This window comes from Erinaceus europaeus, chromosome 3 (assembly GCF_950295315.1).
Source record: "Erinaceus europaeus chromosome 3, mEriEur2.1, whole genome shotgun sequence".
Taxonomy (NCBI): domain Eukaryota; kingdom Metazoa; phylum Chordata; class Mammalia; order Eulipotyphla; family Erinaceidae; genus Erinaceus; species Erinaceus europaeus.
In genome coordinates, this window is record NC_080164.1 from 55,767,258 (window position 1) to 55,794,547 (window position 27,290).

Consider the following 27,290-nt stretch of genomic DNA (forward strand, 5'->3'; position numbering starts at 1 on the left):
TTTTTAACCTCACCAAGCATAAAAATTCAGATGCCAGAAACTATCTAGAAAATACATTCCTGGGCTGAAGAGATAGCATAATGGTTATGCAAAAGGCCTTATCCCTGAGGCATCATAGGTCACAGGTTTAATTCCCAGGACTACCATAAGCAATAGTTGAGCAGTGATCTACTTAAAAAAAAAAAAAAGAAGAAGAAGAAGAAGAAAAAGAAAAAGAAAAGGAAAATTATATCCCTATTTTATAGGTGGGGCAGAGATCTGAAAGCCCTGAAGATCCTAGGAACAAAAAAAAAAAAAACACAAAGCACTAGATTCCCCATTCTAGAGCTTTTTACACAGAAGGTAGAAAAAAGAAAAGGAAGAGGGGGAGAATGGTGGGAGTTGATAGAATAATGATTAATGCAAAGAGACTCTTATACCTGAGACTCCAAAGTCCCAGGTTCACTCCCCAAGCCACCATAAGCCTGAGGTGTGCTCTGACATAAAAAAATAAATAATTAAAATTAAAAAAAAATCAGAGATCAAGAGTACATTCAGAGCAGTCTTCTCGCCCCACTCCTGCCCCTGAGATACATCTGGTTCCTTCACCAACCAAGTAGCAACCAGTTTTCATTAGTCTTCCCTCTCCCCCTCTTTTTTAAACCAGAAGACTGTTCAACTCTGGCTGTTGATAGTGGGGAATGAATGTGGGAACTCAGAGCCTTGAGCATGAAAGTCTTTTTTCATAGCCATTATGCTATCTATCCCTACCCATACCCATTCTTTTGCAATTTTCATTTTATTATTATTTTTTAATCTGTTTTTGAGGTTTTTTAAATCTTTATTTATTGGATAGAGACAGGCAGAAATCTAGAGGGAAGGAAGAGAGAGAGAAAACAAGATACCTGCAGCACCGCTTTATCATTCACAAAGCTTTCCCCCAGCAGGTAGGGACTGGGGGCTTGAACGTCGGTCCCTATGCACTGTAATGTATTTTTTGCCCAACCAGATGCACCAATACCTGGACCCTCATTTTTAAATTATCATTATTATTATTATTACCAGAGCACTGATCAGCTCTGGCTTATGGTGGTGTGGGGGATTGAACCTGGTACTTTCGAGCCTCAGGCATGAGTCTCTTTGCATAACCATTATGCTATCTACCCCCACCCAATTTTACTGTTTTTTAATATGGTTCAAGGCAGGGCCTCAGACATATGAATGTGCTCACCCACTGAGTTATAATCCTAGTTCCTGTTTTTCCAAATATAAAGATACTTATATCTCCGTGTTTATGTTAATCTCTACAGAGCTATCTATGCCTTTGTAAGCAAATATACATATTTTCTTTTATTTTACATAAATGGTAATGTATGATATACTATTCTGTAATTCTCACATACACAACTTGGTATTTTTTATAAATTATTTCATCAATTCTCAAACTATGACATTTTTGAAATATGAATAGAACTATATGAATAGAACATCTAACCAGTTGTGGGACAGTAAAAAAATTACTTTGTATTTTTAATCAGATATTGGCAGACAAATATTACAACTAAGGCTGAGAAATACAGCTCTATAATGACTTTGGTCTTACCTGTGTCAGTAAATGACTGTATATCATATGTTAAGTCAATGTTAACACTTTCTGCATTTTCTACTCTTCGAAAAATTATTCCAAGGAACCACATTGATACATAATTGTTGCTGGAATATAAAATATAGGAACTTGCATTAATTTGTATAATTTTACAGATAATGGCTTAATAATTAAAAATTGGTCTATGTTGGTGCATATCTAAATTTCAAAGGTTTGGCCTAAGTATTTTTTTTAACAGATATACTTTACTAATAAAATGCTGTTCACAAGGTTTTTTTTTTTAAAAAAGATTTTATTTATTTATTTATTAATGAGAAAGATAGGAAGAGAGAGAAAGAACCTGACATCGCACTGGTACATGGGCTGCCGGGGATGGAACTCAGGACCTCATGTTTGAAGAGTCTACTACCTTAGCCACTGTGTCACCTCCCAGACCATACCACAAGATTTTTTTAATTCCAGGATAGAACCTAGACTCTCAGGTATGAAAGGCATGCATTCTACCTGCTAATCCACCTCCCAGCCCCTGACAAGTAACATTTTTTAAGAAACAATGTGAAAAATAATGAACTTACTCTTTATGATGTTCCTTATTTCCTGGAAATGACTGGGGATTTACATGGGCTAGTGTAATAAATTCATTCCGTTCCAAGTTTCCAACAAGTACACGTATTTTAGATTCTACTAATCCAACCCTAAAATAAAACAGATTTTTCTTCATTAAATCTGGAAGCTGGGTCCAGGAGATTGCATACCTGGAGAGAAGCTGGGTCCAGGAGATTGCATAAGCTTCACTACAGGTATGATAACCAGCACCAGGACCCCTAGGGAAGCTCTACAGACAGTGAAGCAATAATATTATGTCTCTTTCCTTGTCTGAAAAGTTGACCAGGAGCACTGAATCATGCAAGTTTGATGCCCTAGTACTACAAAAACAAAGGATAACGTGTGTGGGGGGGCAGCAGAAGAAAGCTATTATTAATTACATGCGTGTTTAATTTCACTCCTCCCAGACCACTTCTTCATTACAGAGAGGGTAAGCACATGGCAAATCTCTGACTAGTACATTAGTTAATGTTTCTTTAAATGTTTATTAAAAATGTTCAGTTAATGGGGTTGGCAAAGTAGCTCTTTTGGGTAGTGTACCTTCTTTGCCATGTGTGACTTAGGGTTGAGACTGGTCCCCAGTTATATTGGAGGAAGCTTTGGTGCTATGGTTTCTTTCCCCTTTCTCTGAAAGAATGTTAGAGCAGAACAATAAAACCCAGATGATTTTTATAAATAGTAATTTTATATATATCCATTAAAGGAACCAGGGGATAGCTCAACCAGTATCCTTTATGTAGGAGTCCCTGGTGTCACACGAATACATAGTGGATAGCAGCAAAGAGTTCCATAAACAGTGGGCCAATGCTATGGTATATCTTCTCATTACATATATTTCTAATTATCTTTATTTATTGAATAGAGACCAGAAATCAAGAGGGAAAGGAGAGATAAAGAAACCTGCAGCACGCTTCATCACTTGTGAAGATTTCCCCCTGAAGGTGGGGACTGGGGGCTCAAACCCATATCCTTTAGCACTGTAAAGTATGCACTCAACCAGGTACTACCACCTGGCCCCTAATCTTCTCTCTTAAAAGAGAGGAACAGGAGGAGGAACAGGAGGAGGAAAAGGGAGATCTGACTGAGTATACTACTCAGAACTATAGTAGAAGTACAAGGACATGGGTTTCTTTATAAGCACATTTTAAAAAATAAGTGATTCAGTATACTATTTTAGGGATTCCATTTAAAAATGTCGTGTAAGGAGGTCAGGCGTAGCACAGTAGGTTAAGTGCACGTGGCGCAAAGCACAAGGAGGGGCATAAAGATCCCGGTTCGAGCCCCCGGCTCCCCACCTGCAGGGAAGTCTTCACAAGTGGTAAAAGCAGGTGTCTTTCTCTCCCCCTTTCTGTCTTCCCCATCTCTCTCCATTTCTCTCTGTTCTATCTGACATCAATAACAACAATAACTACAATAATAAGAAAACAATAAACGCAACAAAAGGGGAAAAGCTTTAAATTTTTTTAAAAAAAATGGCATGCAAATTGCTATAAACCAGTGCTAATTTAATATCATTAAATGGTTAAGTTCTATCAGATTAAGTGATCTATTTAATGCACACACATATCCAGAAGTCAGTTATGTGATCTCGGGGTGCTGCCTGATGGAATAACAGTACATACTGCTCCCTTGAACAAAAATGTCCACCTATTGACAGAAGCTGGAAATTCTGAAACCTTTCATAATACCATTAAGCCTGTAGTTTTCATGAGGAAATATAATACCATTGGTGGAAAACTCAGAAAGGGGCTAGATATTAGAATCATTCCAAATCTCACAATTATGCTTACACCTAACTCTGTTTGAATCAAAAAAAGGCAAAAAGTCTCAGGGGGCCAGGTGGTGGCACACCTTGTTGCGTAAACTTGTTATAATGTGCAAGAACCCAGGTTATAGAGCCCCTAGCAGGGGGGAAAGCTTTAAGAGTGGTGAATTAAGTCTGCAAGTGACTTTTTCTCTCTTCCTTTTTTTTTTTTTTTTTTTGCCTCTAAGGTTATAACTGGGGTTCAGTGTAGGCACTACAAATCCACTGGTTCTGGTGCTAATTTTTTCCATTGTTGTTGTTGCTGTTATTTCCATTGTTGTTATTGTTGCTGTTATTGGACAGAGAGAAATTGACAGAGGAGGGGAAGAGAGAGAGAGAGAGAGAGGAAGAGAGACAGAGATACCGCCAGACCTGCTTCACTGTTGCGAAGGCTCCCCCTTTCAGGTGGGGAACAGGGGCTCAAATCCTTGGGCTTAGTACCATGTATGCTTAATCGAATGTCACTCCCCCACACCTCTTTTAAGATTTTAAGTTTATTTATTTATGAGAAAGATAGGAGATGGAAAGAACCAGACATCACATGTGCTGCAGGGGATTGAACTTGGGAATTCATGCTTGAGAGTCCAATGCTTCATCCACTGTGCCACCTCCTCTCTCCCTCTCCCCTTTCCCACTTGATTTCTGGCTGTCTCTATCCAATAAATAAGTAAAGATAATAATAATAATGAGCCTCATATTTACCTAAGATTTACGTTGTATCACTAGATCCAGAAAAATTATTCTCTGATACTCCATACATAGTAAAAAAAAAAAAAAAAACCTCAAAAGAGTTTTGTAAATGGTAAAACTTAGGGCATGGGTAGATAACATTATAGTTACGCAAAGAGACTCTCATGCCTGAGGCTCCTAAGTCCCAGGTACAATCCCTGCATCACCAAAAGCGGATCAGTGCGCTCTGATATTTAAAAAAGAGAAAGGTATATGCAAAAGTTACATATGCCATTATCAAATAGTACATAGAAAATCTGTAATATAAATCTTACCATTCTAGATGGTTTTCTTCTGTTGATGCACTGGCAGTCAATACTATATAATGCCTGAAGTATTTTCAGTAGCAATGGGGGGGGGAAAAACATTATTTGAGTCTGCTTTTCCATTATTACTATTTCCTTCTAGCAACAAACAAAAAGGCTATATAATATAGGTACAGTTTATCGAAATTATGATTTTCACAAAATTTTAGACCCTACAATGAACAAAACCCCACTATTATAGTCACTATCTACATAATATCAGAACAGACACTCTTATTACTAAGAATTCCTGCTAACTTGTTCTCTATCACACTTGAAATATAAGTGAAAAATGTTACTGGGTGGGGGAAACAACATAAAGGTTATGCAAAAGCCTTTGAAGCCCTGAGGCACTTAGGTCCCAGGTTCAATCCCCAGCATCACCATAAGCCAGAACTGAGCAGTGTTCTGGTCTCTTTCTCTCCACGTCTACTCTTTCTCATTAAAATATTTAAAAAATGTTACTTATCATGCATTAAGTTTAACTATTCTTTCTTTTTCAAACATATAAGAAATGCAAATTTTCAAATACCTGTATTTTTGGAAAAAATTTGGTGGCTCAAGTAGTTTGGACCAATCTGATTTCCCTTGAAGAATTTCATCTGTGACTGCAAGGCCTAAATAAAAAGAAAGTGATTATTTGATTAGTGAGCATACTACCATCTGCTCTATCACCTCATTGACCCCACCCCAGCGCCTCCCTTCTAGAGTTAAAAAAAAAAATTGGGGGGAGTCGGGCTATAGAGCAGCAGGTTAAGTGCAGATGGCGCAAAGCGCAAGGACCGGCGTAAGGATCCCAGTTTGAGCTCTGGATCCCCACCAGCAGGGGAGTTGCTTCACAAGCGGTGAAGCAGGTCTGCAGGTGTCTATGTTTCTCTCCCCTTCTCTGTCTTCCCCCATCTCTCTCCATTTCTCTGTGTCCTATCCAACAACGATGACAACAACAATAACTACAACAATAAAACAAGGGCAACAAAAGGGAATAAATAATTATTTAAAAATTAAAAAAAATTTTTTTTTAATTGCGAGTCAGGCAGTAGCGCGGCGGGTTAAGTGCAAAGCACAAGGACCAGCTTAAGGATTCTGGTTCAAGCTCCCAGCTCCCCACCTGCAGGGGAGTCACTTCACAGGCAGTGAAGCAGGTCTGCAGGTGTCTATCTTTCTCTCCCTCTCTGTCTTCCCCTCCTCTCTCCATTTCTCTCTGTCCTGTCCAACAGTGACGACATCAATAACAACAATAAGAATAACTACAACAATAAAACGAGCAACAAAAGGGAATATTTTTTAAAAATTTAAAGTATTTTCATGTTCTTTCTTGGAACACACTATATTAATTTCAAATATTTGGATTGGCTCCATTTTGGCCTTAAAAACAAACCTGAAAAAATAAATGTTATCACCTGGTTAAAGTGCACATGTTACTATGCATAAGAAGCCAGGTTCAAATCCCCAGTTCCCACCTGTAGGGGAAAGCTTCATTAGTGGTGAAGCAGTGCTGCAGGTTGTCTCTTTCTTCTTCTACCTCCCCCTTCCCTCTCAACTTCTGTCTTTATCCAAAATAAAATAAATCAAATATTTTTTTAAAGACTAAAAAAATAAATACATATTTGAAAATTTTTTCAGAAAAGGCACTTATTATCAATCCAGTATTCAATATAGAATAAAACTACTTTCAAACAAAAGTTCATGAGAATATTTTAAGTGGAACAGGTCCAACAGGTTTACCTTGTTTAAATTCTTCTACCATTACTGTCCGAGTTGATGTGGATACATTATATGTAGAATTCTGTTGTGGGTAGGCAGGGGTGATTATAGGCATGAGATGGTATCTATCTGATGGATTCACCTGTGAAATTAGAAGTAGAATAATAGATCCACTCTATTTTAGTAGTCCTCATTTCATTTCCCCAAAATGCTGAAGAATATAAAACATAAGTTTAAAAATTCCCATTTTCTGACTTCTAAAAAGTACACTTATTTCCCTTCCCTAACTATCTGTTTCAAGTTTAATATGTGAACAGTAATGGCAAGGAAAATTCTGTAGAATTACTTTTCTCCTGAAAAACTGTTAAATTTAGGGTGCATCATATATAATGGTCTTTTAGAAATGAAGAAACACTATCAGAGTTGCAAAACGCATCATCTAGTCCAATGGGTCTCAAAAGGTGACTTCCCCTGTGATAACTCAGAATAATCACTCACTTAAAAAAGGTATTTGCTTTAAATTGTACTTTATGTAAAACTTTTATATACTTCAGCACTTTATTATTAGTAACTGCTTATAATAAGACAGTTTTAAATAATAAATTAAGACATTTTAATTAATATTGCCACTCATCTGATCTTATATGGGTTATTCTTAATATCGTTATTAATACTGGAAACATATATTTCTGAAACAAAAAGGAGAGAATATCTTTACAAACAGTAGAAGGAAGTAGAGAACTATATTTACACAGAAGGATGATAAGTAGAAACAGAAGAAATAATTTAGAAAGATATCCTTTTCCTAAAAGGTTTAATGAAAATTTTGTAAATCACTTACTCGAGGATCCCAAACTGGTAAATTCAAATTGCTTTCTTCTGGTTGTTTCAGCAAAACAGGATTTGGCCATTCCCTAACATGAATAGCACAAATAAACTCACTAGAAGTTACTTGAGAAGCTATATGAAATATTAAAATCATAAAATTATGGGGCTGGGCAGTAGTGAGCATATAATGGGAGAGCACATATACTATGATGCTCAAGGACACTTGTTTAAACCTTTGACCCCCAAATGCAGAGGGAAACCTCATAAATCAGTGAGTGGTGCAGCAGATGTCTCTTTCTCTATTTTCCAGTCTCCTCCCAATTTCTTTCTGTTCTATCAAATGAATGAATGAATGAATGAATGAATGAATGAATGAATGGAAAAATGGCCACCAGGAGCAGTAGATTTATGCAGGCAGTGAACACAAGGGCTAATCCTGGGTGGCAGGGGATACAGAGGAGGAAAGGAATAGATGGAGTAAGTTAAAATCATTAGATTACACTTGTGGTGTATGTTTTGGATATATGATATTTTAAAAAAATGGACAGGGAGGAAATATGTAAAGGAAAACAGCTGCTTATTTAAGAGCAAATACTATTTTTTCCAATTAGCTATAACACATTTATATTTGAAATTTTCATTTCATTTGCTTTTATGGATTTAATTTCAAAGACATTAATAGCATCAGTTAACAGTTACTGAATATAATAACAAATCCAGGCAGTAGCTATACTTCTATTTCACATGATGAAATCTTAAAATAATGTAACAAGCTATTAACTAATAGAGCCCAATTTATGATAATCACTCCCGCTAACTAAAGGTTTACATTTAGACTTCTAGAATAAAGTGCCATCTGGTGTCACCTTATTGCCTCAAACATGGTATTTTTAAACTTAAAAGGAATGCAACATACCAATACAATTCTACGCAAAACTCTTAACTTCTAAGCAAATTTACAATACAGGCAAAGGTTGATAAATGGTGAAAACATGCATAAGTACTTACCACTTGGAAAAAACTAAGAAGAACTTATGAACTAGTGTGGAAGCTGCTGCATTTGGATATAACTGGCAAGTTCTTGCAACCAACATTGCCCAGGAGACACCACCAAGAAATCCTAACATGTTTGAATAAATACCACGTCCTAGAAAAATCAATATATATTTCTTAGTTATTGTTAGAACCCTTTATCCATGACATTCAAAACTAAATAAAAGAATAACTTACTCCTAGAACTCTTCCCCTTGTGAAAACATTAAAATCAACAGTCAAAACTACATGCTAGGTCTAGCCTAATCAATAAACTATAAATTGCTTATCTTATTACTTTGCCCTCTAATATTACCACCACAGTTCCTACATTCTGACTACCTAACTGGGTGATACACTGGAATTTCCCATCTTTTGATAGCTGCGCAAGGTGCAAAGACATTAACAGTATCTATTAAGTATGGAAAAATAAACCTTCCATTAATCATATTCATGGGCATTCAAAATTCAAGTGGGTTATTTCAAAATCTGGATACCTCTCCATTGTAACATTGGTATTTACAGGTTTTTTTTGTTTGTTTCAGTGTTACGTGGGGCCCTGTGTCTGAGCTATTTAACATCTCTGATTGACTTTTTAAGATTAGAGTTTAAGAGAGGGAGAGACATTATAGCATTGAAGCTTCTAGAATCTGAGCCATGTGGCTAGGCACCCTTCGAACTGAGCTATCTCACTAACTCTAATTACTTTTATGACTTTTCAAAGAATCCTAAAAACACTATAATCATATTAGCATCAAACCTAAGATGCCTTCATTATTACATATATCATTTTGTCTCACAAGAGAGATGTTTTTTTAAAAAAAAAAAAAAAAGAAAAATCTCAACTTTAGTTATGTTGAACGTGAAAAAAAAAGCTTCTAAAGAATCCAAAAAGCCTGATATTTAATTAATTTGTACGGAAAGACATGTTCTGTTATCCCTTTATAAAAAATTATCGTTTTTAAATTTTTTAATAGTCATTTATTTATTGTATAGAGATAGTCAAAAACTGAGATGGGGGAGCTGGAGAGGGAGAGAGACATAAGATACCTGAAAAGCCCTACTTGACTACTTGTGAAGCTTTCCCCCTTCAGGTGAGGACTGGGGGCTCTGAACCCAGGCGCTAGAGCATTGTAACAGGAGTGCTCAACTAGGTGCACCACCACCCGGCCCCTACAAATTACATTATCCTGTCTGTATAAGGAATCTGATTCCAAGGAAAGATTCTATTTGCTTATGATCCTTTTAGACATCCAATGTGGTAACCAGAAGTCAGAAATTTAACTTTATTTGAGATGTCATTCAGATATAAGATTCATTCACTGTAATATAAATGACTTTCAGTATGTTCACAAAGCCATACAAGTATCACTGTGATAAATTCTGGGATTTCATTTATTTTAATAAATAAAAACCCTCCTACTTATCTCTAATTCTCCTAAATCCAGTCAACCACAAATCTAATTTACTTTATTACATATGAGAATTTCACATGAACTAATGAGAGACAGAAAGAGGGTGGGTTACAGTCAACAACATTTATACATCTTTCCCATATTTGGGAGCTACTCTCTTCCCTAAATTCAGCTTTCTAGTCCTTTTTCCAGTCATGACATCATCTCCCCAGACAATAAGTTGGGTCCACCTGCATATCAGATGTCAGGCTCAGGGAAAGGGAAAAAAAAAAAAAAGTATATTCATGGGCCCTTTGGAATATGCCTAAAATAGACCTACTAGTTATTTCCAAAATGGAGACCCCAAATCTTCATCTGCAATATTTCAGCCTCTAGGTTTTCATGATTAGTCAACAATGTGTTTGGCTTTATATGTTAATTTTTTTCAGCCACCAGCTTCCAGATGCTACCATGATACCAACCGGACTTCCCTGGACAGACAACCCCACCAATGTGTCCTGGAGCCCCGCTTCCTCAGAGCCCTGCTCCACTAGGGAAAGAGAAAGGCAGGCTGGGAATATGGATACACCTGCCAACACCCATGTTTACCAGGAAAGCAGTTACAGAGGCCAGACCTTCCACCTTCTGCACCCCATAATAACTCTGGGTCCATACTCCTAGAAGGCTAAAGAATAGGAAAGCTCTCAGGGGAGGGGAGGAGATAGGGAGTTCTGGTGATGGGAATTGGGTGGAGTTGTACCCCTCTTATCCTATGGTTTTGTCAGTGTTTCCTTTTTATAAATAAAAATTGAAAAACAAAGAAAGACGATGGGTAAGAAAGTGGGTGGGAGGGAGAAGATAAATGAGGCCATGGGAATAAAACTGGAAGCCTCAGACATGAAACATTCAATGCTCCTCCAGTCAAGACACTACATCTGCCGGAAGACCACTATTTTAGACTATGAAAAACTTGATACCAGACTAAGTACTTAAATGTAGCTAAAAGTAAACAAAATGTGCTGTGCCAGCTCAGGACAGGGCCATTTATAAACCATATCATTTATATAAAATAATGTATTCTAGGTTTCATTAGGAGAGTGTTTTAAAGTAAAAACAAAAATAGAAAAGGTTTGTCACTACAGGCTCTTTGTTTAAAAATCATTAAACACCAACTACAAACTAGGTTCTGCAGGTAATGCAAAAGATAAAGATGAGTAAGATGGTCCTGTTCATAGAGTTCGAAGACCAGTAAGAGTTTTACTCAAGTTCTAACTCATTCTAACCAGTTAGTTGAACCCTAAAATAGGAAGTCAGGAGCTTTTTGTTCTCATCCAAATTAGGAGATAGTGTCACATATCAAAGCACCATTGTAACTGCACCTGAACACTCACTGGACCTCAATTTGCAACAATATCAATCAGGTCACAATTTTCCCTGTTTCTATCACTAGCATTAGAAAATAATCTTTAAAAATAAACGTCAAAGACATGGGATATAGAGGCTAGTAGTGGTGCACAAGTTCAAGTCCCTAGTCTCTAGTGCAGGGGGGGGGGAGCTATGAAGCAGTGCTATATGTGCCTCTCTCCCTATTCCCCACTTCCACCTCTAATTCTGTCTCTATAGATAAAGGAGGAGAAAATAGAATACTTACGTTTTGCCCATAATTTGACTGCTCTTAGGGTGAGTCTAAAAGTTTCTTTATTTGGCACTAAGTGCAAAATTTCATCAGTAACTCTACATCCTGAAAAATATTAAAAAGAGAAAGTTTTTATTATGCAACAATGCCCTTCTAACTTTCAAATGCTAAAAATATTAAATTAGCATTTATTTTCTCTGTATTTGAAACTTATTACTTATATAGGAAATTTTGCTTTTATGGAGTTAAGATGCAAATGAGCCTGAAGTGCATTTAGTTACTGAATATCTGTTTAGCTTTCTTCTATATTTACCTTTACTATTAATCAACTGCCTCAAAGTTACAAAACTGCTACTACTTTAATGTAAACCTTATCCCCAAATACGAAGACTCACTGTTGCATTCTGAAAAGCAGAGTAAAATACAATGATAGTTTTGTTTAAAAGATAATCATAAACAAGGTAGACAGCATAATGGTTATGCAGAGACTATTGTATCTGAGACTCCAAAGTCCCAGGTTCAAACCCCCGCACCACCATAAGCTAGCACTGAGCATTGCTCTGGTTAAAAAAAAAAAAGATATAAATCAGTGGTTCCCAAAAGTTTGGTCTATGGATTCCTGGGAATCCATTTTTATAATACTAAGGTTTTTCTTGCTGTTCACTGTGTTGATATTTGCACTGATGGTACTATAAGCACTGGCAAACCAAATTACTGGTAGCTTAGCAATGAATCAAGACTCTGGCAATAAATCATAGTAGTAGACATATAGCTTGACCACACATATCCATTTTAAAAAGAGGGATGTATGCATATTTGAATATGTTTTAGGTAAACTAATTTTTTTTTCAAATAATTTGTTTTATTTGAAAGACTGTTTGACAGGGGTCAGGAAAGAGTCTTAGCCATACAGCACAGAACTTGAGTTTAGTCTGCAGAACTGCATGGAAATAAGAGAGGCCTGGGAGGTAACACAGGGGCTGTGTTCAGTCCCTAGCACTGACTGTACCTGTGTGAAGCTCCATTTTATTCTCTTTCCATATGCATGTTAATAAATCTTTGAAAGAAGAGATCAGAAGTGGTACTATGTGTGAAGACCTGGATTCAAGACCCAGGTCTTTCATTATATGGGTATGCCTTCAGGGAGGAAGCTTCACAATGTTCTCCCAAGCTCTCCTGTCCCCCTCTTGAAACTTTACAGGAAGGAAGGCAGGCAGGCAGGCAGGCAGGCAGGCAGGCAGGCTTGGCTGGCTGGCTGGCTGGCTGGCTGCCAGGAGCAGTGGAGTGCTGCCGCAGGCACCAAGCACCAGCAGTAGGGTGGTAGGAAAAAAAAAAAAAAAGGAAATGGAAAAAAAAAAGGAAATGGGAAAAAAAGTGGTTCGGGAGGTGGTACAGTGGATAAAGCATCGGATTCTCAAGCATGAGGTCCTGAGTTCAATCTCTGGCAGCACATGTACCAGGGTGATGTCTGGTTCTTTCTCTCTCCTCCTGTGTTTCTCATTAATAAATAAATAAAATCTTTAAAAAAAAATGGAAAAAAAATAGCGGGACCGGATGGTGGCGCACCTTGTTGAGCTCAGGTTACAGTGCTCAAGGACCTGGGGTTCGAGCCCCCGGCTCCCCACCTGCAGAGGAGTCGCTTTGCAGGCGGTGAAGCAGGTCTGCAGGTGTCTTTCTCTCCCTGTCTTCTCTCTCCATTTCTCTCTGTCCTATCCAACAATGACGATGACATCAATAATAATAACTACAACGATAAAACAAGGGCAATAAAAGGGAATAATAAATATTAAAAAATTTAAAAATAAATAAATAAAACAAGCAAGTTCTTCACATTAAGGAAAACATATGAGGGCAATGGGTAGACAGCATAATGGTTATGCAAAGAGACTCTTATGCCTGAGGCTCCAAGTCCCAGGTTCAATTCTCCGTACCACAATCAGCCAGAGCTGAGCAGCACTCTGGTTTAAAAAAAAAAAAAAAAGGAAAACATGACAGAATTTGTTGCCAAATCCCAAATTTAAAAATCAGAATTTTAGGGGCTGGGTGGTGGCACACCTGGTTGAGTGCACATGTTACAATGTACAAGGCCAAGAACATGGGTTTGAGCCTCCAGTCCCATTCCCCACCTGCAGGGGGAAAGCTTTGAGAGTGGTCGCAGATATGTCCGTCTTCCCTCCCTCTCTCTCTCCACCTACCCTCTCAATTTCTGTCTGCTATACAATAAATGAAAATAGGGTGTGAGGGCGATCTGGCTGCGACATCTGTCACCCCACTGATCGCCAGGGTTGATTCGGCTGATCTGGCTGGCTAGGCGGGTGTCCCCTTCCTCCCTCACCGCTCCATGTGCGTCCCTCCCGAAGCTGCGCGCTCGGTCGAAGAGGACGGCTTTCCCCGAATAGAGACGGACCGGTCTTCGGTCGAGGGTATACGAGTAGCTGCGCTCCCCTGCTAGAACCTCCAAACAAGCTCTCAAGGTCCAATAAATGAAAATAAAAAAGTTTTAAAAGACAATTTAAAAAATCAGAATTTTTGACAACTAGGATATATTAAAGTGAGCTTTTAAAATATTTGACTTTTCTGAAGAGGTTGAACAACTATGATTTGATTTTGATATTTTATAATGAAATTTGAGTTAATATTCTGAAGATCGAAATAACTTCATGAATCAGTATCTTCCAAATAATCCAAGCATTCAAAGTTCAAGATGTATCAGATCAGTAGGACTTAACATAATAAGAGTACAAAAATTAACTGACACGGTTTTTTAAAATTCCATATTCTAGTTAACCTTTCTTAAAAAAAAAAAAAAAAAAAGAAAGAAAGAAAGAAAAAAAAGAAAAAATCCCTAAAGAGGGCTGGGGAGAGAACATAATGACTTTCATGCCTAAAATCCTAAGGTCCCAGATTTAATCCTCCACTATAGTCAGAGGTGAGCTGTGCTCTGGCACAAAAATAAACAAACAAACAAACAAAAAAACAAGGAGAATGGCTGCAAATGGCTATGAGGAATCATTGAAGGTGATAATGTTCTGAAATTGGATGGTGATGTCTAGCTCAGTGAATACTAAATACTACTTAATTGTACAACTAAAAAGAATGCATTTTATAGTACATAGTTATCTCATTTTATAGTACATAGTTATAACAGAGCTGCTAAAAAGAAGAAAAGAAAACGTCACTGGGTTGGACATACACATTACTATATGCCAAAGATGCAGGTTCAGGCCTCTCTGGTCCCCACCTGCAAAGGGGGAAAGCTTCACAAGTGAAGCAGTGTTGCAGGTGCACCTGTTTTGCCATGCAAACAACCCAGGTTCAAGCCTTTGTTCTCACTGCACTAGTAGAAGCATCCTCATTCTGTGGTATTTCTTCCCCTTCCCCCAACCCCCTACCTGGAAGGAAATAAGGAAAGAGGAATGAATGAAGGGAGGGAGAAGACAGTGAGACAGAGAAAGGAAAACCAAAAATTACTGATTCAGAACAGTAAAACCCATTTCCAATTACATATTTTTAAAAGGCTAAATTTTCTTCCTTTTGTGGTACTCCGATGTGGTGATTGAATGTGCAAACCCAGGTCCTTGTGCATAGTAAAGTGTGAGCTCTACCAGGAAAGCCACCCCCCACAGAAGACTTTATTTCAATCAACATAACATAGTATGAGATTGAGAAATGAGAATCTACTGTCTTCTATTACATTTCTACTATAACTATTGAAAGATATAGGACACATATACAGAAGCTGTTTGGGGTCCTCAATTTCTCGAGGGTAAGGGGGTCCCGAGACCATTTAAGAACCACTATTAAAAATGTAACAATCTGTGTTTTGTAAGACACTAAAATATGGTCAATTATTTTTATACAAACAAAAATACATCACTTAAAAGCGAATTTAGTTAAATCCCTTAAAAAACAAAAGTTCATTATTAAATGTTCTTCAAGATCTCTGTGTAATTGTTTTCAAGTTTGTTATCAGGGACTTCATTTTAGCTTACCATTTAGGCTGCGAATACATCTTATATCAAGGCTTCTCAGTCGAGAGTCATCTCTTAGATCTAAATTATCTGATACAGTTTGTATTGCCAGTCTTGCAAAGACCAAATCAATCTTTAAGAAGGATCCAAAAAGGGGGGGGGAGAACAAAGCAAAAACGTTACTTTTTCTTCTAATCCATTTCCCCATCTCCACTTCAAAAAAGACAAAACTGTCAGTGCACTTTTAGATAAAGATGGCAGATCCAACTTACATTTACATTCATTCCCTCCTGAACCCCATTAAAATGATAGTAAAATTTTTGCTTAAAAAGGCATATGCCAATAGGACAAAGTAAAGGCAATTAAAGAGATCTAGTATACAAATGTTAGGGTACAGAGAAAAGAAAACAAGGGGCCAGGCAATGGCACACCTGGTTGAGTGTACATGTTACAATGTGCAAGGGACAGGGTTCAAACCCACAGCCCCCACCTGCAGGGGAAAAGTATTGCAAGTGGGGAAGCAAGGCTGCAGTTGTCTCTCTCCCTCTCGATCTTCCCCTACTCTCTAATTTCTGGCTGTCTCTAACCAATAAAAATAATAAAGGGGGAAAATGCTAAAATTAAAAAAAATTCAATTTGCAGAACTGAAGAACAGGTGTTTCCAAGCTTAAATGCAATTTATCATTTCTTTGCCGCCAAAGCTCACTGGTGTTTTGTGCCTGCACAATTCTACCATTCCCAAGATGGTGAGTTTTCCCCCTTTTTCAGATAGAAAGGAAAGGGGAGGGGGAGGAGGAGAGAGGAAAAGGGGAAGGGGGAGAGATACCATATTACTGTTTAACCACTCATAAAGCTTCCCTTCCTCTTTGGTGTGGTGCTCCCATGTGGTGACAGAAAGCTCAAACCCAGGTCCTTGTGCATAGTAAAGTGTGAGCTCTACCAGAAGAGTCACCCCCTGCCCCCGAGAACTAGAGCACCACTCAGGTTATGTGCTTCCTGGACCACACACTTGAGACTCTGATACTTTATCCTTTTACCACCTTCCAAACTGTCAAGAGTAGATAGCATAGGTTATTTACTTGTAAAAGGAACAGACACAGGAGCAGGGAGATAGTGCATAGATAATGCACCAGATATTTGTGTCTGAGGCCCCAGAAGTCCTCAATCCCTGACACTAAAATCTGCCAAAACTGAGCAATTCTGGTCTCTCTCTCCCTCACCCTCTCCCCTTGCCCCCTACATAAGAGGCCTCTGGGAGGTAGTGTAGTGGCTAGAGTCCCAAGTTTGATCTCTGATATTGCATGTGTCAGAGTGATACTCTCGTGTTTCTTCTCCCTGTCTCTCTCACTAATAAACACACCATCTTTGGTGAGCAAAAAGGCGTATCAAAATACAGTATCATAAAGCTTACAACTATAAAGACTTGGGGGAAAAAAAACACTCAAGTTTCTACTGAGACAAACCAGGTCCTCGTACAATCAAAACAGCATCACGCATTCTTTTTTTTTTTTTTTTTTTGCCTCCAGGGTTATCACTGGGGCTCAGTGCCTATACTATGAATACACTGCTCCTAGAAGTCATTTTTTTCCTGGTTTTTTTTTTTTCTTTTAATTTTTAACTTTAAACATGGACCAGTCAACGTCCATGTTCAGCGGGGAAGCAATTAAAGAAGCCAGACCTTCCACCTTCTACAACCCACAATGACCCTGGGTCCATGCTCCCAGAGGGATAGAGAATGGGAAAGCTATCAGGGGAGGGGATGGGATATGGAGATTGGGTGGTGGGCATTGTGTGGAGTTGTACCCCTCCTACCCTATGGTTTTGTTAATTTATCCTTTCTTAAATAAAAAGTGAATTAAAAAAATATTATTGAATAGGACAGAGAGAAATTGAAAGAGAAGAGTGAAAGATAGAGATGGGAGAAGTGGGTAAAAAAAGCAATGGTTATGCAAAGAGACTCTCATGCCTGAGTCTCCAACATACCCAGGTTCAATCCCCCACACCACCATAAACTTGAGCTGAGCAGTGCTCTGGTTAAAAAAAAAAGAGGGGGGGGAAGCACACGTGGCGCAAAGCACAATGACCAGCGGAAGGATCCTGGTTCGAGCCCCTGGCTCCCCACCTGCAGGGGGGTTGCTTCACAGGCGGTGAAACAGGTCTGCAGATGTCTGTCTTTTTCTCCACCCTGTCTTCCCCTACTCTCTCCATTTCTCTGTTCTCCCAATAATGAAGACATCAAGAACAACAATAATAACTATAACAATAAAACAAGGGCAACAAGAGACTAAATAAATATTTAAAAAAAGACTATTTTTTTAAAAGGGGGGGAGAAAGACAGACACTTGCAGACCTACTTCACCGCTTGTGAAGTGACACCCCTGCAGGTGGGGATTCTGGGGGGCTTGAACAGGGATCCTTGTGCTTCATATGTGCTTAACTCGTTGCACCACAGCCTGGCCCCCAGGATCACACATTTCTCAATACAGCATAAGACACTAGAACATAATGAAGCAAAGCCTTCAAAATTCTGAAAGTCATTATTTTCCACTTAGAGCTCTATTCTTAGTGACTTAGTGTCAGGACAGAATACAGTTCTAGATATACAAGATCACAAAATTTATGCTTTCTCTCAGGAAGCTACTGAAGTTTCATTAAAATGAAAGTAGTAAATGAAAAGAAACTTAGGAGTTGAAAGATAGCTCTCTAGGCAGAGGGTTCAATATATCAGCATACAAAGGGGAAGAGCTTCATGAGCAGTGGAATGGTGCTATGGGTGACTCCTCTCTACCTTTCTCCCTCTCCTTCTCCGAAGGGGGGGGGGGGGGGAGGAAAAGGAGTCCACTAGGAGTGGTGGAATCTTGAAAGGTGGGAAGCAAAGAAATATAATTATAGTAAGGAAAAGTTGGGTGGGGTAGATAGCATAATGTAAAAAGACTCTCATGCCCGAGGCTCCAAAGTCCCAGGTTCAACTCCCTGAACCATCAGAAACCAACTGAGCAGTGGTCTGGAAATGAGTAAATAAATAAATAAAATTAGATTCTCTCTTTCATCCTCAAGATGAGATAGGTAGGCTCATATATATATATATATATATATATATATATATATATATATATATATATATAGTCCAAAACAGAATTCAATGGTAAATAGAGCAAGTATGAAGATTCAGTGTGATACCCCCCTCCCCCACAGAGAAATTAATAGGGACAGAATATCTGAAGCATCTAAACCCAAAGATTTAGGAAAATGGAAGAGAATAGGTCTGAGTAAATGTAAAACTCAAGCACACAAAACAATTATTAACTCCCAAGAAACAAAATGTCACATAACAAAGAATGGTATACATTTTGCATTTAGTTCTAAACACTATTTATACTATGATAATAATGTAAAATACTTGAATAATTCTATCCAAAGTTATAAAGAGATTATGGGAATAAGAAAAGTGTGTACAGGGGCTGGGTGGTGGTGCACTTGGTCAAGTGTACATGTTACCATGTATATGTTACCCAGGTTCAAGACCTCATTTCCTACCTGCAAGGGGGAAGCTTCATCAGTGATGAAGCAGTGCTGGTGTCTTTCTCTCCCCCTCTCTATCTCCTCCTTCCATCTCAGTTTCTGTCTCTATCCAATAAATGAGTAATTAAATAAAATACTAAAAAAGCAAATTATGTATAAAAATCAGGGGACTAAGATTTGGAGACTGGCCAAATGTCATATGTCAAATGAGTATCTAAAAAAAACTATGATGGTCCAAGAGGTGGCGTATTGTATTGTCAACCATGAGGTCCTGAGTTCAATCCCCGGCAGCACATGTAACAGAGTGATGTCTGGTTCTTTCTCTCCTATCTTACTCATGAATAAATAAATAAATTATTAAAAAAAAAAAAACAACTATGGTATATATACCTGATGAAATACTACTCAGTTGTTAAAAACTGAAGTCATTTCCTTTGCATCATCTTAGATAGAACTTGAAAATATCATCTTAAGCAAATTAAGTCAAAGGGAGAACAAATAATTAATGATCTCACTTATAAATGGACTTAATATACACGCACAGGGAGGGAGAATGAAAAGTAAAATGTGTAGACAAGGTGTACTGCATTAAAAAGACTCTGGGATGGTGGGAGAGGGAGGAGTGAAAGAGAACTTTGGGGGTTCTGGTGCATAATGAAACTGCATCCATGTGTCAAACCCTCAAAAGTATGGAGCTTGGGTCATTTTTTTCTGGTAAGAAAGTCAAGAGAAGGATAGGTAGACAGCATAATGGTTATGCAAAAGACCCTCATGCCTAAAGCACTAGGCTCCTGGTTCAATCGCCAGTACCACCACAAGCCACACCTGAGCAGTGCTTTGGTCTTTCTCTGTGTCTTCCTTTCTGTATCTCTCTTTCACTAAAATAAATAAAGACACAGAAGTGAATAAAGTGAAAGACTAAGTCCTGAAGAGATAGTTCACCCACTACGGTATATATCTTGCCAAGCACATAGCCTAGACTTGAGACTCAGCACCAGGTGAAAGTACCATGGTATGAGGAAGCACCAGTGCATAATATCTCTCTCTCTTTCTGAATAATAGTTGAACAATAGTAATTATAGTGGTTGTTGCTGTTACTGGTTGGGATCAGTAATTATCATGCATGTGAAAGACCTCTGCTCCACAAGAAAAAAAAAATCATTTAATTTGAAATACATGTCTATGTAAGTCTAATATTTTTAAAACTGAAAGAAAAGCAGTTCAATTGTGAAGTAGGAAAAATACTAAAGACTTACCTCAATACCATCAAATTCAAATTTTATAACAGGTACAAAGGCATCTTCTACAGCCTACAAAAGAGGAAAACAATAATTACATAAGATCTTATTCTTAATCTACCCTTTCTGTCAATAATGTAAATTGTTTGAGAACTATATTTCAACCCAAGGTGAAAAATAAAATGTTTTATATTATAGATAAGGACTATACTTTGTAATATATACACAAAATATCTAGTGATGATAGTCATCTAGCAGGAAGAACTGCTAATACCTGTGTACCTATTATTGCTTGGGCTTCAAATGAAAACTGAGTAGTTCTAATTTAGTGTCAGATGTTAAAATATAAATTGATGGCTAGGGTAGAGAAGATAGTGTAATGGTTATGCAAAGAGACTCTCATGTCTAAGGCTCCAATGTGCCAGGTTCAAACCCCCCCACACCACCATAAGCCAGAGGTAAGTAGTGCTCTAGGAAGAAAATGAAACAACAACAACAACAAAAACAAACACCATTTGCCAGGGCTGAGCAATGCTCTGGTAAAAATAATAATTTAAATAAACATGTAAATAAACTGATGGCTAACCTGTCAAAAGACAAAATCTGTCAATATGGTTTAGATTAATTTAGTAGAAATGGCTTTATGAACTTCCTCTAATACGCCAATCCCATCAAATTCTCGATTGTCTCCATTCCCAGACATCAAAATATTATACAGCTTTTTAAATTTTTTTAAATTTTCCCTTTTGTTGCCCTTGTTTTATTGTTATAATTATTACTGTTGTTGCTGATGTCATCATTGTTGAATAGGACACATTCAAAATATCAAATATGAATCTTTTTTTAACCAAAGCACTGCTCAGCTCAGGTTTATGGTGGTGTGGGGGAATGAACTTGGCACTTCAAAGCCTCAGACATGAAAGTCTCTTTGCATAACCATTATGCTATCTACCTCCACCCTCAAAAAAATAAAATATTACAGCATACTTACCCTTAAATTTCTAATTCCATCTTGATGTTTTAATTTTTCAAAAAACGACTGAAAGAAATCAGATCTTTCCACATGTCTTGGAGCCACACAAAGTGCATCAATGTCAGCCCCTACAAATAAAGTATGTATTAACTACAATATACTAAATATGTATATTAGTTGAAATATATGCAGGCATGTATGAGTGCAAATACTGTTGACAACGATTAGCTAAATAGTGAAATAATAGGATTCTTTTTCCTTCTGTATTTTCTAACAGTAAACAACAAATAGGAGTTACTCAAAGTTCTTATCATAGAAAAATAGTTACCTTTTGTGTGCACACCAAGTCTATAGGATCCAAATGTGAAAATTTTACCACCAACAGTAGCCACAACAGAAGGTGGGAGGTTCTAAAATAAAAAACAAACATATATATCCAATTGGATAAAGTACTGTGTCACCTCTTAACCAACCCCACCTCCTTTTTGTCAGGTTAGGAGCACATGTTAATATATGCAAAGACCCAGGTTTGAGCCTCCACCTCCACCTGCAGTAGGAGCTTCTTGAGTAGTGAAGCAGGTCTGCAGGTGTTTCTTCCTCTCTATTCCCCACCCCCAAACATAAATACCTCTCTGTCCTATCAAGTATAATAGAAAGGGATAGAGAGTTGAGGAAAAAACAGCTGCCCTAAGCAGTGGATTTGTAGTGCTGGAACAAAGCCCCAATAAGAATCCTAGTGGCAAAAGGGGGGAGAGGCGGAGGGGCAGGGGCAGGGGCGGGCGCAGGAGCAGGTGGTGGCATTAACTGGTAGAGTGCACATTATAATATGCAAGGATCCATGTTTGAGCCCTGGATCCCCACCTATAGGGGTAGAAAATTTCACAAGAAGTGAAGCAGTACTGCAGGAGTCTCCCTTTCTCCCTATTCCCATTCCCTCTCAATTTTTCTGTCTCTATAAAAATAAAATAATAAAGTCTAATGAAAAACTTTTTTATATTGAGGGCTTGTAAACATCTATGTTTTAGGAGCTGATAGTCATGCAAGTAACAAAATATTACATAACAAGAATCGGGGTGGGAGGTATGTGTACCTGATTAAGTACACACAAAGACCCAGGGAAGGATTTGGGTTCAAGCCCCCACTCCCCACCCACAGGGGTTCCACTTTACAAGTGAAGTAGGTCTGTATGCAGGTTTCTATCTCCCTTCCTATTTTCCCCTCTCAATTTCTCTCTGTCCTATAAAATAGAAAAAAAATGATCACCAGGAGCAGCACCGAGCCTCAGTGATATACTTGAAGGCAAAAAAAAAAAAGGGAAATTGGGCTGGGAATACTTTCATGCCTGAGGCTTCACAACCATCATAATAAGAACTGAGCAGTGCTCTGATGTAAATAAATTACACATATTTTTAAAAGAAACTGGGCTGGGAAGATAGCAGTAGTTGCATTGTATCAGACTTTCATGCCTAATGCCCAGAGGTTCTAAGTTCAATCCCCAGCACCAATACAAAGCCAGAGTTGAATTATGCTAATCTTTTCTAGGGAAAGGAAGCAAATTTGTTTAAAAATAAAGAAGCTATACAGCCTGATCAATAAGTGACAGTATTATGATGCAAAAGTCAAGAAATGATAGTAAGTTAAAAGAAACTGGATGGCAGAAGACTCAATTCTATTCAAGTCCCACAGTGCCAACAAAATAACTTGCTCTGATAAGTGTGCTGTTTTGCCATTCAAACCTCTTCCTGCCTTGCACAAAGGCAGGCCCATTTGTCAGATGGGATATTTCACTAAGTCTGAAATCTATCTTTTTAGATAAAATCTCCTGATATTTAAATTTTGTTCCATTAAAAATGACCAAGCCAAGACATTATGTGTAATTATAGGCAGACAATGGCCATCTTTGTGGAGAAGTTTATCTATTTTGAGACTCAGGTGTTAAACCTGTTTACTACCAATCCAAATTTCAGTGTATTTCACATTATTCTCAATCCTTGCATATTACCAAGATTAATGACCATGACATAATTAAAGTATGAATTCAAAGGAGTTTAGTCTTACCTTACTCTCACTGACATCAGAAATCCATTCTTTTACTAAAGTGTTCAATTTGCCAAGAACAACCAGCCTATAAAAAAAATGCAGTAAATTAAAAAAAAAAAAAAAAAGGTACAGTCCAAAATGTACAGGTCCAAAAAGGGTGACAGAGGATGTAGTGGCATTATATTATTATGTGGAAAACTGAGAAATGTTATGCATGTACAAACTATTGTATTTACTGACAAATGTAAAACATCAATTCCCCCAATAAAGAAATTACAAAAAACAAATAAAAATTAAAAATGGTATTTTAAAAAACAATTAAACATATAAGCAGTACCTTTGCATTGGTGCTAGGGTAAACACATAAATGTAGTAATATTTTGACTTTTGATCTACATAGTTTCAAAATTCAAAAAGCCTAATAAAATAAAAATCACCTTCAATAAGGCTTCAGTAGACCAACTGAATTGCCAGCTTTCTTGATTTTAGGATGGAACATTATTTCAGTGTGGTAATAATAGCCATTAACATTTTCACTGCCAATAATGGTAGATCTTTAGATAATTACAACATTTTTTTCACTCTGGCATATATGATGCCAGGGATCAAATTTGGGACCTTGGGCTTGAGAATCTAACACTTTATTTGCTGCACCAACTTACAGGTCACTATTAGCTAATTTTTTGAACTATTACTTAATATAATCAATTTGACATTAAAAAAAGATTTGCAACCAATGGCATACCTACATCCTACTTAAAAGGGGGTAGGGGTTGGGTGGTAGCCCAGCGGATTAAGCACACATGGCTCCAAGCACAAGGACCAGTGTAAGGACCCCGGTTTGAGCCCTGGCTCCCCACCTACAGGGGAGTCACTCCACAGGCAGTGAAGCAGGTCTGCAGGTGTCTCTCTTTCTCTCCCCCTCTGTCTTCCTCTCCTCTCTCCATTTCTCTCTGACCTATCCAACAACGATGACATCAATAACAACAACTACAATAAAACAAGGGCAACAAAAGGGAATAAATAAACATTAAAAAAAGAAGGAGCAAGGGTAGACAGCATAATAGTTATGCAAAGAGATTCTCAAGTCTGAAGCTCCTAGGGGATGGGATACGGAGTTCTGGTGGTGGGAATTGTGTGGAGTTGTACCCCTCTTATCCTATGGTTTTGTCAGTGTTTCCTTTTTATAAATAAAAGGAAAAAAAAAGTCTGAGGCTCCAATGTCCCAGGTTCAATCCCTTGTTGCACCAGAAGCCAGGGCTGATCAGTGCTCTGGTTGAGAGAGAGAGAGAAAAGAGAGACAGGAAAAAAGAAAGAGACAGAGAAAGAGATGCTTAAGCCTGAGGCTCCAATCTGAAGATCCAGGTTCAGTTCCCTGCAACACCATAAGCCAGAGCTAAGTAATGCTCTGGTAAAAAAAATAAATAAGTAAATTTTAAGCATCTCAAAGATAACACATGAAAAGCTGACATTCCCATCTGTTCAAACTCACTTCTTCCTCAGCCTCCCACAGGTAATAGAATTCCATTCTTCAAGGTGCTGAGGATAAAAACTATGTATGGCATCATCCTTAACTTCTCTCTTATCTAGAATTCTTTCACTTATCACTTCTACTGCCATTCCATCCACCAGTTCCAGTCATCATCATTTCCTCCCTAAGTTACTGTAGCAACCTCCTAACTACTTTCTTAACTTCTGCCCTTGATCCTCAACTATTAATAAAGTAGCCAGCATTAAAACATGAGTAAAAAATAGGAAAACTCTGGGCTGAGTGGTGGTGCACCTGGTTGAGCACACATGTTACAGTGTGCAAGAACCCAGCTTCAAGCCCCCAGTCCCCAGCTGCAGGGGGAAAGCTTCACAAGTGGTGAAGCAGTGCTGCAGGTGTCTCTCTGTCTCTCACCCTCTCTACCCCTCCCCTTCCCTTTCGATTTCTATCTGTATCCAACAAATAAATAAAATTTAAAAAAAAAATAGGAAAGCTTCCAATGAAGGGGGTGGGAAGGAGAACTCTGGTGGTGAGAATTGTGTGGAACTATACCCCTCTTATCCAATGGACTTGTTCATAATTAAATTTTTTTAAAAAAGAGTAGATCATGTAAGTCTTCTGCTCAAATCCCTAACTGCTTCCCGTTTTAAAGTAAAAATCATGATATTCAAAAACCTTATAAGGCTCTAAGTAACTTTATCCTCCAAGGCAATATTCTGTATATTCATTGCTTTAGAAATTCTGGATATGGGCAGGTGGTTGGGGGGGGAGGAGTAGACAGCATTATGGTTATGCAAACAGACTCTCATGTCTGAGGCTCCAAAGTCCCAGGTTCAATCCTCCTCAACACTACATAAACCAGAGCTGAGCAATGCTCTGGTAAAGAAGAAGAAAAAAAAAAAAAAAAGAAAAGAAAAAAATAGAAATTCAGGTTACCTGTAATGTTATTATTATTTAAATACATCATTTAAGTGGCGCAGGAAGTAGCACAGTGACTAGAGGAACAGACCTACAAGCATGAAGTTACAAGTTTAATCCCTGGCATCAAAGTGCTAGAGTGATGCTCTGATTCTCTCTCTTGCTCTCATTAATAAACAACAGAACTGAGCTCAGCCAGGTTCAAGCCACTGATCTCCACTGACAGGAGGGAAGCTTCATAAGCAGAGAAAGCAGTGCTTCAGGTGTTTCTCTCTCTTCCCTCCCTCTTCTGACAATTTCTCTGTTCTATCATATAAAAATAAAATTGTGAGTCGGGTGGTAGTGTAGCGGGTTAAGTGCTCGTGGCGCAAAGCACAAGGACCAGCGAAGGATTCCGGTTCGAGCCCCCGGCTCCCCACCTGCAGGGGAGTCGCTTCACAGGCAGTGAAACAGGTCTGCAGGCGTCTTTCTCCTCTCTGTCTTCTCCTCCTCTCTCCATTTCTCTCTGTCCTATTCAACAATGATGACAACAATAATAACTACAACAATAAAACAACAAGGGCAACAAAAGGGAATAAATAAAAATAAATAATATTAAAGTTTTGTGGCTAGGAGGTGGCACTGTGAATAAAGCATTAGACTCAGGTATGAAGTCCACAGTTCTATCTCCAGCATAACATATTCCAGAGTGGCTCTAGTTTTCTCTTCTCCTAGCGCTCTTATAAATAAATTTAAAAATAAATGGTGCTCACTTCAGCAGCACATATACTAAATTTAAATTAAATTAAAAAAAAAAAGAGTAGATCATGTAAGTCTTCTAAAATAGGAAGAAAGCAAAGATTAGCATGGCCCCTGTGCAAAGATGACATATTTGTGAAGCATCCCATATTTTTCAAAATGGTCTTTTTGTGGGGAGGATGGGCATGCGGTGGCACACTTAGTTAAGTGCACACACTACAGTGTACAAGGACCCAGGTTCAAGCCCCTGGTCCCCACCTACAGGGGGAAAGCTTCACAAATGGTGAAACAGGGCTGCAAGTATGTCTCTGTCTATCTCTCTCCCCTCAATTTCTCTATCTTTATCCAATAATAAATAAAAATAAAAGATTTTTATTTTTTAAGTACTTTTATTTATTTTGGATAGAGACAGAGAGAAATTGAGAAGGGAGAGAGACAGAGAAAGGCCGAGAAAGAGAAGCACTTGCAGCTCTGCTTAACCAATCCTAACCTGCAGGTGGGGACTGGGGTGGTTAAATCACTACATTGTACTGTGTGTACTCAATGTAACTAAAAAATAACAAATCTTAAAAATATTTGTGTACATAGCAGGTACACTCTCCTACCTCAGGTCTTCTACCTAAAATGTTCTTCCCTCACTCAAGTATACATGTAACTCTCTCCATCACTTTAATAATTTCCCTAAAGTCCTTCTCAATGAGGCCTTTACTTAAAATTTCTACTCTTCCCAGCTGTTTTTCTCAGCAGTTGTTATACATAGCATTGTGTTAATCTCTTC

General features: G+C 38.1%; 1 protein-coding gene and 1 non-coding gene across 3 annotated transcripts in view; one reads left to right on the top strand and one right to left on the bottom strand.

The window, feature by feature from the left end:
* PAPOLG (poly(A) polymerase gamma) overlaps positions 1–27,290 on the bottom strand; it is a 41,099-nt gene that overhangs the window by 8,667 nt on the left and 5,142 nt on the right. The window contains exons 3-15 of one of the 2 annotated variants that reach the window (XM_007539641.3): positions 23,386–23,452; positions 21,656–21,737; positions 21,346–21,455; positions 20,373–20,426; positions 15,616–15,727; positions 11,639–11,728; positions 8,570–8,708; positions 7,575–7,647; positions 6,755–6,875; positions 5,562–5,646; positions 5,000–5,053; positions 2,161–2,280; positions 1,583–1,692 (exon numbers count right to left, since the gene is read on the bottom strand). In XM_007539641.3, the coding sequence (XP_007539703.1) occupies positions 1,583–1,692; positions 2,161–2,280; positions 5,000–5,053; positions 5,562–5,646; positions 6,755–6,875; positions 7,575–7,647; positions 8,570–8,708; positions 11,639–11,728; positions 15,616–15,727; positions 20,373–20,426; positions 21,346–21,455; positions 21,656–21,737; positions 23,386–23,452 (1,217 nt within the window). The remainder of the gene's footprint in view (positions 1–1,582; positions 1,693–2,160; positions 2,281–4,999; positions 5,054–5,561; positions 5,647–6,754; positions 6,876–7,574; positions 7,648–8,569; positions 8,709–11,638; positions 11,729–15,615; positions 15,728–20,372; positions 20,427–21,345; positions 21,456–21,655; positions 21,738–23,385; positions 23,453–27,290) is intronic. The other variant, XM_060187226.1, reaches the window with a different exon arrangement.
* On the top strand, positions 26,559–26,667 carry LOC132537895 (U6 spliceosomal RNA). The gene has a single exon (XR_009549310.1). It is a non-coding gene; the product is annotated as a U6 spliceosomal RNA (small nuclear RNA).